The sequence below is a fragment of the Dysidea avara genome, chromosome 4 (genome assembly GCF_963678975.1).
Source record: "Dysidea avara chromosome 4, odDysAvar1.4, whole genome shotgun sequence".
NCBI lineage: Eukaryota > Metazoa > Porifera > Demospongiae > Dictyoceratida > Dysideidae > Dysidea > Dysidea avara.
In genome coordinates, this window is record NC_089275.1 from 49,411,993 (window position 1) to 49,426,053 (window position 14,061).

Below are 14,061 nucleotides of genomic sequence, written 5' to 3' on the forward strand. Positions count from 1 at the left end.
TAATCTTACCATATGGTAAGAATTCAGATTGACTTAGCTATAGCACTAGCTATAGTAGCCCGGCTACAATTTATTTTGTAGGTTCAGTGACTGAGTAGCTATACATGGGCAGCAAATGACTTCCATCTAGTAATTTTAATGGGAGAAGGCTATGATGAAAAGAAGTTTTAAGCACTAAGTTTCCTACAAGATTATAGCTATAGAATATGGGCGGTATTGATCTTTTAACTGAACATGGTTTAATGAGATAGAGTGTAATTATTGTATTCTTTCTAAGATTCTGGTAAAATTGATAAACTATAGTCAAGATGTTCTGCATTGCAGAAGTTCCAAGAAACACTCAATTGTCGGTGATGGCATGAGATGATAGTAGTGAGGATCAGTAGACCAAAACTAATGTGTATAATAGTTTTAAACCATCAAATTTATTAAGTTTCAAGCATTGTAAAATTAAAACCTTGCCAGCATCTGGGGCTATGCCCCCAGACCCCTGCATCTGTGAGTCCTACTACCACTGGAAACCCCCTGATAGCAATCCTAGATCCGCCCCTGCATAGCTACATAGCTAGTTCTACAATTGCAAGTTATTACATGCATTGTGAGTTGCAGGATGTGTATGTGGTCACTAAATATCCAATCAACCAATTTTGGGTTGACCACTATATCCGAGACTAGCTATAATATCCTTGATCTCATCCTGAAAGTTATAGGTACTCAAGTTTGCACTCAAGATTGGCTATGGCTAGGTCTGATTGATTGCAACATGTACATAGTCTACTTACTATAGAGTTGGCAATTGAATACAACAAAGCATGACTATACCCAACTAGCTAGCTACATGCTACAAAACAAGATGTCTCCAGTTCTTGACCAGCTTTAATATGTTTTTGCTATACATAAAATAATTTCCATATGATAAGGAAATTTCTTACATGAAAAGTTAGTAAGAAAGATCTATAATAGAGCAGTCATACATCATGAAACATTTTTACATGAAAACAATATTATGAAAATAAAGCGAATTAATTTTAGGTGCTTTAACAGCAGATTCAATTGGCAGTCTATAATCATAATAGTGCCAACGGTTTATCTACCATCCACTAAGAGCAGTATCAGTTGCTAGTATAGTTCAACACTGTAACTCTTCTTTGCATGGAGTAGTCATAGCCGCCACTTCTACTCCTCATGTACTTTCTTGCAGTGAAAATTGAACAATGTTGCCCTTTTCATCCCATAGATCATGTATCTGACCATGCACCTGAGGGATCAGTGTTTCCCACCATCTGCATGGCTAACTATAAGGTTGGACCAATACTTTCCAATTTTATATTGTGTCTTAAACTGATGTTGGCATCCAGAACAACTGTGCAGTGTGCACACAGAACCAACAATAGCCACTATATTATACCTTAGCCCTCCACAGTGTTGGAATTATCACCTGACATGTGATAAGATTATGACACACAAATATTATAATTGCTTTGTAAGGGCTTTGCATATATACAACAAAAATTATGATTACTTTTAAGACACTATGGTTATAAACTTTATAAAGTGCGACAAAGTGAAAATGTAACAGCATCTTGAAAACCAAGGGTAAATCTGGCCACGTGCACTATATAGCTAGTATTTGTATGTACCGTTTTGTGAATTTTTACACTCCTTGTTGGCTATATCCTGTATAAGGTTCTTTGCATGCTCATGCCATGCATTGATGGTGAGTTAGAGGTCACCCCTCATTAACATATAATTACGTTTTGTTGTCATAAAGAGTATGGATACAATTCTGACTTCGCTTATTGTGTATCCTGATACTCACAAGTGGACTAAGAGTAGCGATATCTGTTTGAAGGAGCTATGGTGGCCTATACTAGCACTACTATACAATATTAATAGTATTCTCCATTCTACATTCTCCATTCTACATGGTTTATCTCCAATTGTATTTAACAGTTAAGAGTCATTCCATGTCAAATCAACAAAGAATTTAGGGTCACTTATCGAATTTTGACAAAACTTGGTGTGTTTGTAAACTCTGTGGTGCTTATCACTCTTGCAAATTTTTAGCTCCATACACCCCATAGCTTCTGATTTATGACCACAAATATTTTGAATATTTCATGAAAATTTGTTCCATCTCTAGTTACAAAATCTACTGTAACTTTGCACTGTGTAAATATTTTTAAACACAATTTTCACGCCTTACACATGAAATTGTGTAACATAATCTTATTATGTAGTCATGTGATAAGTGATAATCCCAACACTGTTGACAACTATGTGTATAAATGTAGCCAGTGTGTACAGTGTGTACAGTGTAGTTCAGTGTGTACAGTGTAGTTCAGTGTGTACAGTGTAGTTCAGTGTGTACAGTGTAGTTCAGTGTGTACAGTGTAGTTCAGTGTGTACAGTGTAGTTCAGTGTGTACAGTGTAGTTCAGTGTGTACAGTGTAGTTCAGTGTGTACAGTGTAGTTCAGTGTGTACAGTGTAGTTCAGTGTGTACAGTGTAGTTCAGTGTGTACAGTGTAGTTCAGTGTGTACAGTGTAGTTCAGTGTGTACAGTGTGTACAGTGTAGTTCAGTGTGTACAGTTGTCAATTCAAGGCACAAGACAGAAATGGGAGAAATTAGAGGCTGTTAGCATTTCTCTGGCCTTATTAATTGTGTTTTGTGATGTCATCTTTCTATCACATCATTAACGTGGTATACAAGGTTGCTGTACCTATGTAGCCATGTATGTAACTTGAATAGTGTGGAGTGGGGCTATGTGTGTAAGTGCACTATGGCGGAATATGACTTAATAAAGTATTTCTGAAGAGATGGTACAACATTCACATGTTTGTGGATGCATGGTGATCTCATTTAAAGTCCACCTGTCTAATAAGGACCATATTTTGAATTTGCAAGAAAGGGTTGATGCTTTGATGCTATCCATTAATATCCAATTAGAAAAGTATAAATTTGCTGCATCACATAAATGGTCTTTCAATACAGGTGGTCACTAATACAGGTTGCACTGTACCTAGACACCTTCACTCTGTAAGACAAACTTGGCATGGCCTTGTTGCGAAGGTGTACACTCTCATACAGCAATAATAGGTTACAAAATTCCACTGCATACCACAACATAATTCATTATATCTGTTGAGCCCATTGTGGTCCCACCACAAAAATTTTATCTAACATACCCATTCATTATTCACATTTTTCAAAATATAAAGGATTAAAGTTTTCAATACAGTACTTTCAAACCATAATTAAGTATATATCCCATAATTTAGAGATCACTGGAAAGGTCAATCCATAAACATATCATGTGAATGTTGTACCATCTCTTCAGAAATACCTTCTTTATTACGTAAGTTGAATCCCACTGTACTGGACTTAGCCATATTTATGTGGTTGCATAGGTACACACAACAAAATTCCTCAAAGGGATAAAGGGTTGATGCTTTGGTGCTATACATTAATATCCAATTAAAGTAACTGCAGCATATAGATGGTCTTTCAATACAGGTGGTCACTAATACAGGCTGCACTGTACCTAGACATGCACCTTCACTCTGTAAGACAAACTTGGCGTGGCCTTGTTGCTAGTGGTTATTGGAGGTGTACACTCCCATACAGCAATAAATAGACTACAAATTCTACAGCATACCACACCATAATTCATTATAATTATCTCTTGAGCCCATTGTGCACAAAAATTTTATCAAACATAGACTATGATCCAATCATTATTCACAAAGAAATTCGAAGAATTTCAAGCAGTATTTTTCAAAATATAAAGGATTAAAGTTTTCAATACAGTACTTTCAAACCAAAATTAAGTAGATATCCCATAATTTAGGAATCACTGGAAAGGTCGATCAACAGTCTTTCTTTTTTTTAACTTTTCCTGGGACTGACAAGGGTTATCCATTGGTACCCATGGTGAGTGTGGACATGTCAGTTCACTATTGGGCAGAATAGATGCTTTCATTTTCATGTGTAAGGCGTCAAAATTTCCCTGCCGTTAAAACTGTACACTTTAGCTAATCTGTGCACATCTTTGCTCCTTTTTCTTTTTTCAACTTTTCCTGGGACTGACAAGGGTTACCATTGGTACCCATGGTGAGTGTGGACATGTCAGTTCACTAGTGGGCAGAATAGGTGCTTTCATTTTCATATGTAAGGCGTCAAAATTCCCCTGCCGTTAAAACTGTACACTTTAGTTAACTGTTTATCTTAGCTTCTATTTATTTATTTTTGTTACTTTTCCTGGGACTGACAAGGGTGATCTAATGGCACTGATGGCGAATGTGAACGTGTCAGTTCACTATTGAGTAGAATTGGTCCATATTTACAGCTTATCATGTACTTTACTTTCCCTTACTCATTACCAGAAATTTAGTACATTTTTTGGTTGTGTGCATTAGTGTAGACAACCTGTGTAAAATATTCATATAATACAGGAATGCGATGTTTTTAAAGCTATGCATATGTTAGAATAAATGTCTAATGATTGAAACCAACACATTCCAAAGGGTTTGAAGCAATTTAGTCCCTAACCACAATATTATCTTGCACTAACCTCAAAATTTGCTTCCACTTAGTAGTACACTTTCAAAGCCATACTGTGTACGTAGTGTGTGTCTGTGTGTGTGTGTGTGTGCATGGTTTAATCATGGCACATTTATACCTCATAAATTAGAGTGTTAACCACATCAAAGGGATACTCGAAATAACTGTTTGTGTGCTTAAACTTTCTCAGTTAAGGAACATGGTGTGAGATATAAACTGTTTGTTTCTTTTTTTTTTTCAATTTCTGTTGTAATTTACAAGTACATGTTCCTTTATAGCCTGCAGCTCGTCTATACAAAACCATTCATCTGGAAGCCACAAGTCACCGACTAAACTGATGATTGTTTATAATGTGCATGCATGTGTGCGTGTTATTGCATTTTTAAATTAATTGAGTTGATTGACTATAATGTAGTCTGTATCACAACGCGTATGCCATAAGTGTCTTGTCCTGTAGGAAGCTGGTCTATCACATCATATTTCAGTCGTTTTGCTTTGTTATTATCGCTAGCATAACTAGTCGAGCAAATTAACCATCATTAGCTCACATTCTACATTCAGTCTTTATAACTGGCTGTACTGTGTCATAATGATACAACTGTATGGCATACTTTCAGTAACAGAGAGAATTTCTTAATGGCTCTGTTTAATGTACATGACTTAACCTACTGCAAAGATTAAATGAGTCATTGTAATTTAGCTATAGCCTATAGGGGTATATACATGTGTTATGTTTCACAGTATAGCTATTCAAGTTTATGAGCTTAATTTGTTGCACAGTGTACAATGTCTTTAATGGCATTAAAGAAGGCACCTGCATGAATTTATCATAATATTAATATATTTTTGGATACCTTATAACATGACTAACTTTTTAACCAGTGTACAATGGGTGCTGTCCAGACTGTCCAGAGTTAGTTATAGTATATAGGCTAAGGAATTTTTACATAAACAAACAAGCACTTATAAAATTTTAATTTAATCTTAGAAATTTAAACATAATTTCTATCATTATTATTTACAGAGGTCTGGTCAGGAAGTAGTCTCTTTGTCTCGGAGGATTTGGGTAGTCCAAAACTAACCAATATTATCAGTAGAGCAATTAGTGTGATGATGTCATATATGAAGTGATGATTGAGTGGCCAACTGTGTCCTAACAACAACCAATAGAAACACAGCAAATGATACTATATCTTTTATTTTATTTATTATTTGCTTTACAGCATACATACAACAAGATACGTACAGTATAAACATTAGTAGTCCTTAGAATCTAGTGTATGCTGAGGGTCCACTGGCATCCAGTGCCAGTGGCCTGGAGTAAGTAGTTATTAAGATTAGTTATAGTTACTTATATAAAACTCATTTAAAGCAAGTGATCAAAGTTGGGAGGTTTGGGGGACTTATTACAATTACAACAGGGACAAACAAAAGAAAAAGTGCATGCATTGTCAGGATCAAAATTTAGTTCAAAATGATTCCATAGAAATTTTGTAAGTTTGTACTTGATAGTAGGTAGGCTAAGATTGTAATCTATTATTGGTAAAACATTCCATATACGAGGGAGTCTGTTGAAATAGAAGTTGCTGCTGGAAACTTTAGTATCACTTATGTGTTGCAGTTTATAGCTAGCTAGATCCTGATCGTGTGTTTCCTGAAGTGAATTTAATATAATCAGTGACATTAAATGCGGGGCTTTAAGGCTTTTGATAAAAAAAATTATGTCACAGATGTCCAAAACATACATCTTACCATTCCCCTCGCTCCAGGCAAATAATGGAGCTCCTATTAATGGTCCAGTACTTCTACCAATAGCAACTAGTGATTGTCCAATACCATTAACTGTACCCCTTGTAGCTGGCTGTGTGTGTGTGTGTGTGGGGTAGTTATTACACAGGTCATGACATACACTATACTCACCAGAGCAGAATTACCCACCATTACACAGATACTGGTGAAACTGGTCAACCTGTTTATGAGAATAACATACGTAATAAAATTGGCTGTTGCTAAGAACACACCTCCCAATAGTGATCATCCCGAGTATCCAAGATATTGTCAGCCACACCCTCCATGGAATACGGCCAATAGAATTGATTCCTACTGAAGATTCCAAATGTGAGTCACGACAACTGTTGTTTGTTAGATTATTAACCAATGAAATTTCAGTATTACAATCCATTGAATTACAGTCCAAATGTTTGCTAACATCTCCATGGTAACCACTGGTAAAGTTGTTTCCATACAAAGTAGCAAATGTCCACAAATGATTATTAAAATAAACTTGATTACCACTATATACAGTCAATTGTGTAGCGTTGTGTGTAAAATTGCTGTGATTTGATTGGCTAGTTTGTATCGGTCCACTAATTTGATTGGCCAAAGGTAGCAACACACAGCCAATTCCAAACACAATCACTCCCAGTCTAAAGCTGTGCCTGTATCCTAATAGTTTGGCAACTTGAGGGTATACCAGTGCCTACAGTCGTAGATAAGATGTTACTATTTAGGTGAGTAATCCACCTATCTATAGTTTGTTAAAAACTTTCATGTCACAATAACATGACCAATGCAATGACAGTATATACAATCATTGGTGGTGGAGACCCCCCCCCCCCACTTTTCTTTAAGAAAAAATTGAGATGTTCTAATAGAACAGTCAAGATCGAGACACTCTAATAGAGCAGTCACAGTATTCAGGGAAGCAGTGTAGTAAGTTGTGTATGTGTAGTTATAAATAAGGAATATAGTTGGTGGAGGGAAGCTATTTTCAGTAGGTAGTAACCTTTTTCTGTTTATTTGTTTTTTGGTCTTCAGCTTACAGTTGGCCTGGCCCCCTCACCCTTTGGCCTGCTCCGCCGCTCCTGGATACAATATAGTTTAGAACTTATTCTGTGATGTGAAACAATGTCCCTTTCTAGTAATAATTTGTAAGAGTGATGCACAGTATGTACCAGCAAAATTATTTCATCAACACAGATTAGATTTATTAAAAATAGTATGAAAAATAGTATGGCTTTAGGGAATTAAGTACAAGACTCAAGGAGCATGTCCAGGTTGGCAGGAGCTCCAACAACACAATAGAACAATTGTACACTAAGACCTGGTCACATTATCAGTTCAGTCCAAGTAGTCCCAACAACACCAAACTATACATTGCATAACAGGCAAAATTCTAGGAACATTTTAGATAGCCTTATGAAACATAGCAATATCTCAGGAAATGGCAACTGCAAGGTAGAGTTGGTAATCTAAACATCCAAGCAGTCCTCACTACAGGTTTAAATTTTATTTCACATACTTGGTTTATCGCATGCAATAAAGTTGTATTTTTAATCCAAGTAGACGAAAACTGCATATATCTTCTGTATTTCAATTCTTAAACATAATTGTACAATTTGGTGTGGATACCATACATTATGTCCATGTATACATACAATGCATACAATATACAAACATAGTCAAACTGGACATCACTATTGAAAATAAAGTTTTACATGTTATCAATACTATATGCAATAACTTTTACTCTAACAGTTTCCACAGTGTTTTATGTGCATATAGCCAAACGTCATTGTTGTACAAGAGCACTTACTATTTCAGGAGGGTATGAATAATTTTTTTATTACTTACCAGGTAAAATATTTGAATGAAGGCCGCAATGCTTAGAAACAGACCAATCTCATTATCATCCATATCATATCCACCATCACTATGACTGGTAACCATGAGAAGGGGAAATAACTATTAAAAGATCACATGATTCACCTTGTTCTAAATATAGCACTGACCTCATAAATAATGATCACAATAAATCCCATTTCGGCATATATGGTAGTTGTCAGGAAGACTCTTCGGTCCTTCATGAGTTTTGCTACCGTAGTCAACTTGCTACGAAACCTCATAACCAGTGTGTTCAGTTTCTTATCACGTCTATTATTGGTTATATTAACATGACAGGAATATTGGATATATTAATTGTGACTGTCTCTGGGAAAACCGGTCTTATCGCTCATTTAAAAGTATCGAGAAACGTCGGTTTTAAACATTCAGTGTGTTGTAGCTGGCCAATGGTGGTAGGTACGCATACCAAATTTTCACACGTTCCACAGCAATTTCTTACCTTCCTGATCATCCACTGAAGAAGTAGTCAGCAGCTAAGTTTCCCACCATTTTAGATAGTTATTAAACCGAGGTTGTCTGTATCAGGCGAGCTCCAGAAGGGTGGGAGGCGGGGGCCCTGGAAGGCGGGCAAGATGGTGTTCAAAAATTGAAAAGAAACGTGCTGGGATGAACTGGGCCAAGTTATAGGCCATTCAGGGCTCAGAACTGGCTAAAATGAAAGGAAATTTACAGCACAGGTCATTGTCCAACACCACGGAGCTGTACAGCCACACACAGCCATCACCTGGTTGGCCAGGGTTCCATCAAGACCCCAGACCACTCGTACGGCTCGCCACTGTGCTCTGAAAAAGCAGCCAGCAAAAGCAGACCACTTCACTCTGGTCGACTGTGGCAGTGAAACTTGATAGTGCATTCATTAAGCTTTGTGTTTGTGTGAAAAAATCAAACTTCCTGTCTTGGGCGATAAGAACGGTTTTCGTAGATCCAGTCACAATTATTAATGAGAGTGTACACTGCTGTGTTTACAGTATTATCTATCAGTATAGCTATTATCAGTATAGCTATTATCAGTATAGCTATTATCAGTATACTTCTTATAGCTAATTAACTAGTGCCTGGCAAATTTTGGAGCATAATAGGATGGTAAAATCAGCAATATAGTATAGGAGCAGCACAATTACTAGAGATACTAAAACAGAGCAGTTATCTCATTGTGAAAATTCCCTAATAGAACGCTATAAGTAATGTTTACTTTAAGGAAAATAGAACAAAAATTTGAGCATAATATATAGGCAAGGAAAAACAGAACTGCTGGAAAGAAAAATAATTAAAAATAGCAAAACAGACTACAATACTGTAGAAATGTATACATCAAATAACTATACAACTATTGTACACACCTGCAGACATGTGATCCCAGTAATGGTTTGAGATGTTCTCCCTTCTCACTAGTGACTTCTTCACTGGTTGTTATGCTGACTGCATCACTTGTTACCATGGAAGTGTCATCCTCCAATGGTGTCTTCTTCTTTAGTGTCTCATTGAGAAACAAGATGGCAACTAGAGGGACGGAGTGATCATGCAGACATAAAGAATCAACAACAACAAAAAATGCTACTATTCAAGTAAGATCAAAGTTGTAACATCATTGATTGAAAACACTTATGATGAGAAAGTGGCCCTAATTCTACGTTACAGCCATCAACAACGTGGTATTACGTATTACTCAACCATCTCTCTGTCTGCCTGTCTGTAGGAAATGACTAACTAAATTTGTAATCATTACGTAGCCACTCACCAACTAAACTGATCACAATAAACTAACACCCACAATCAATCCTTACCAACAAGACTGATCATACTAACTGCTACCCCAACCATACATGGTAAAAAATATGGGAACTGACAGAAGAAGGGAACATCAAAAAATGGATACTTGCTAGCTGGACGAGCTAGGAATCCTCCAGTCAATGAACCCTGTAATTCGTACAGTATAGTGAATAGGGGAATGGATCATGTGAAAAGCTTACTATTAGTCTTGCAAATCCATTCATGGTAGCCATTAGTGCAAAACCTTTAGCTTGATTGGTGTTGTCACATATCTAGTAATGAAATAAGCCATAAGGAGGAGACAGTATCACAGCATCACATAAGTGCAACATTGATAACACACCTCAGAGAGATAGGTCTTTGAAATCCCCATTATTCCATCCAGAAGTCCTAGTAATAGGCGTACACACACTGCCCACGCAAAATTCTCACTGAAGCCAAATAAAGTGAAACTGATGATTGTTCCAGTAATACTTAACAGCATTGCTGGCCTGTGTGGGAATACCCTATCAGAGTTTATCACATGATCCACCAGTCATACCTACGACCGATGACATCAGCCAACCATCCCCACTATAATGGATCACATGATCATACCCACATAATAATATTACTACTCACCATTAGACTACCAGCAAAACTACCAATATAGTAAGCACTACCAAGGAATCCTGCCTTCTTACCAATCTCAGTACGATCAAGATGAGGAAAGAAATCACTGATCATGAACGGTAGGAATGGGAAGATGAGTAGCACCCCTAAAATGGATTGTGATAAGTACCACCTACACCTAAGCCACCCCTTACTCACCATACTGATCAGCAAACATCACCAGACACACAACAGCCACCTATACAATGACACTAGTGTACACTTCATTTAAATGGCATTTATACCATACACTGTACAGCTATATAAGTTTGTGGGATAATTTAGGTAGCTTCATGAATGATTTTTCCAGAAGAAAGCTGCATTAAAATGTTTTTTTAGCCTATCAATATTCTTGGAGCTATGCACGGGGCGTGCACAAGAGCTATCAAGGAAGGCATGAAGGAAAGAGTTTCTTTATATACATCTTAACATTGCTGTGACAATGGACAACAGGAGATTATGATTTAGTTTGAGAGTAAGGGTAGTTTATGAGTAGTGCAAATTGTTGTTAAGTGATGTGTGGTCTACCCTCAAGCTACAACATACGTACATGGGAGTGGACATAGTCACAAGGATGCACAAGAGTTAGATAGTTAAGTGATGTCACTATTGAAGCAGCTTCATAATGAGTTAGAAGGAAGGTTAACATTAACAATGGACCCAGGGACTGACTCACAGTGACCCTGGAATTTTAAATTGTTTACACATTCCATAATTACATCACAAGTCACAGTGTCTAGTCTCCCACAGCCAGATCACCTAGCTCTCCTCCAATACAGTACAGGTGCATCATAGTAATTATTACAAGGAGATGACAAATGTCTGGACTGTAAGATCATAGTGGTCATGACTGCACTAATGCAAAAATACAAACATCACAAACATCAACAATCACCAACACAACTATCTGATTGGTGTTACCTGTCTTCTGTAGCATGCTACAAAGTTTGAATACTAGAGCACTACCAAATAAAGCCAGTAATAGGTCATTTATTATTAGTCTGATCAGGAAAGTTGACAGTGATGAGGGTGGGTGGCTCTTAATCCATACATCCACTTGACTGTTTTAATAGAGTAAGGTGAATGTTCTATTAGAGTATCTCAATCTTGATTAAGTCGTGAAAGAGCTAGCCCAATCCATTGAGCATTTTGAGGTGGGTTTTCAGCAAATCTAGCTACTTCTACTATGCCTATAGTTTATGCATACAGTAAACCTGGTGCTCAAAATTTATATTGGATTATTGATAGAAAGAGTTTTATTGGTGCAGCAAACAGTGTCAGGTAATACAGTTATAGGTGCTCTGGATTAGAGAGATATCAGATTTACTGTAGCAGACAATCTTTGAGGTAACAGAATCAAATGGTAAAAAACTTGCATGATGTCATAATCACCAAATTTAGGTGGTGACAGTGGTGTAGCCAAGGGAGATGGAAGGAGGGGGGCATTTACCCTCCCCCATCAGCAATTGTCCATCACCACTGAATTCAACCACTGTTTTCCCTTCCATCACAAACTCACTATGTAGCTATGTATCTAACACAATAATCATCAAACTTCAGGCCCAGGCCATGCAGTATCGCTAGCAGCAAAGGTAGCTACAACATCAACTTACTTATGTCATGTAACGAAAAATTTATATTAGTCACACACACACACACACACACACACACACACACACACACACACACACACACACACACACACACACACACACACACACACACACACACACACACACACACACACACACACACACACACACACACACACACACACACACACACACACACACACACACACACACACACACACACACACACACACACACACACACACACACACACACACTAATCATTGTTCTATAAATAGCTTACTCACACGATAGTACATTTTCGAATTTTTGTCTGAAACCAGTGACCTTCCTAGACTGTCATTCAATGATGCTGAAGACTATACTACGAGTTGTTGATTTTAATTAGAATTTAATTTAATTTATTATATACTGAGCAGTCAGCCCTGCTGGTATGATCAGGGAAATAAAGTTACAATATAAACCAATTATCTAATTACAAGCTAGTGCAGTAATGTGATTGTAAAAGTGATGTAAATAAATCAGAGTCAGAGGTTTCAATAATGTTAAGTGGCAAGGTGTTCCATTCTTTAATGGTTCTGGAGAAGTAACTGTTCTGATGTAATGTAAAAGCTGTACTTAGTTTCGTCGTTCTTAGTGGAAGTGCATGTGCTGTAGTGTGCTTGCCGTGGCACCAAAGGCACCAGACATTTATCTATGTCTACATATTGTACTTAAAACAGTTTGACTATAGCAGTGGCATGCCATCACTAGTGTTTATAACAGAAGAAAGCATGTTCTAGCTCTCTAAAGGGAAATAGCAGTTAGAGCTAAGGAACGTAAAATTGGAAGGCTCGATGAGTGTTATCTGCAGTGATGATATAGATAGTAAATCAAAATGAAGTAGCTATGTAGTTATGATTTGTAATAATTCCATACCATAATATGTTGGCTAGCCCATGTTTGGGTTATTAGCCGTTGTGCAATCATTGTGAAAATGAGCATTAATTTTTGTGGGGGTGTGCCCCCCCCCTTCACCTTCCAGCTGGCTACCCCACTGGGTGGTGGGACATAACAGTGTGGGTGAGGGATCTGATGCTGTTAATCAGGATGCTTGGCATGGTCCCAAAGGTTTTAGCGTCCCTTACCATAAAACCAGACCTAAGCAACACCTAACTGTACATGTGACTTACACTATTCAACAACAGGTGTACAATGCTTTGGTACCATGTATATCATAGCCCTTAATTAAAGAGATGCACTTTGAAAAAGGAAGGAGGGAGTATTTGCCTTAAATCTCCCTGTCACTGCATGCTAGGAAATTCAGCTGACTGCTGTATTAGAGTACTTCAATCAAAATGATGGGCGGATCCCGCCTCGGCCCGTCCAGTCGTTAACTGTAATCCTCGTGTGTTTAGTCTTGTACGCATATCTCATAACGTTCTTTGCCGCGTGTATGTACGAGTGGTGTTCCTAGCTATATAGCTAGCTGCATGCGAGTGGTTGCAGGTCCGGCGGTCATGTGACACTGTGACTTGACTGTTTGTGTTAGTACCTTTGCTTTAGGCAATGGAGTAGCTCTAATAACCTGATCATCCGGTTTAACAGATCCATCCACCTCTTCCTTCCTTTGCGTATCGTTCATAGTCATCTACAGAGAGCGAACTGACAACCTATCATGATCCGTAAATACTTTGGCGCCCGGCCTTTCAGCGAAGGGTCGGGCGCCGCCAGACTAGTAAACAATTCTATCACTGCCCTGAGCAATATAACAGGTCAAAATTTGAAAGTGAGATAGCATTGAGCATATGGTTCTTTAAAG

General features: G+C 37.6%; 1 protein-coding gene across 2 annotated transcripts; it reads right to left on the reverse strand.

The window, feature by feature from the left end:
• Positions 1-5,526: 5,526 nt before the first annotated feature.
• Positions 5,527-13,958, reverse strand: LOC136252628 (uncharacterized). 2 transcript variants are annotated; one of them, XM_066045144.1, is made up of 14 exons: positions 13,795-13,958; positions 10,828-10,867; positions 10,639-10,775; positions 10,559-10,590; positions 10,361-10,508; positions 10,218-10,289; positions 10,032-10,164; positions 9,588-9,747; positions 8,355-8,496; positions 8,197-8,307; positions 6,585-7,042; positions 6,484-6,532; positions 6,316-6,424; positions 5,527-5,716 (listed from the first exon to the last, which is right to left on the reverse strand). In XM_066045144.1, the coding sequence occupies exons 1-14, from the start codon at positions 13,888-13,890 to the stop codon at positions 5,556-5,558; spliced, it is 1,848 nt and encodes a 615-aa protein (XP_065901216.1). In that variant the 5' UTR covers positions 13,891-13,958; the 3' UTR covers positions 5,527-5,555. The 2 variants fall into 2 exon arrangements, with proteins under 2 accessions (XP_065901216.1, XP_065901217.1); XM_066045145.1 differs by lacking the exon at positions 6,316-6,424.
• Between the last annotated feature and the right edge of the window lie 103 nt (positions 13,959-14,061).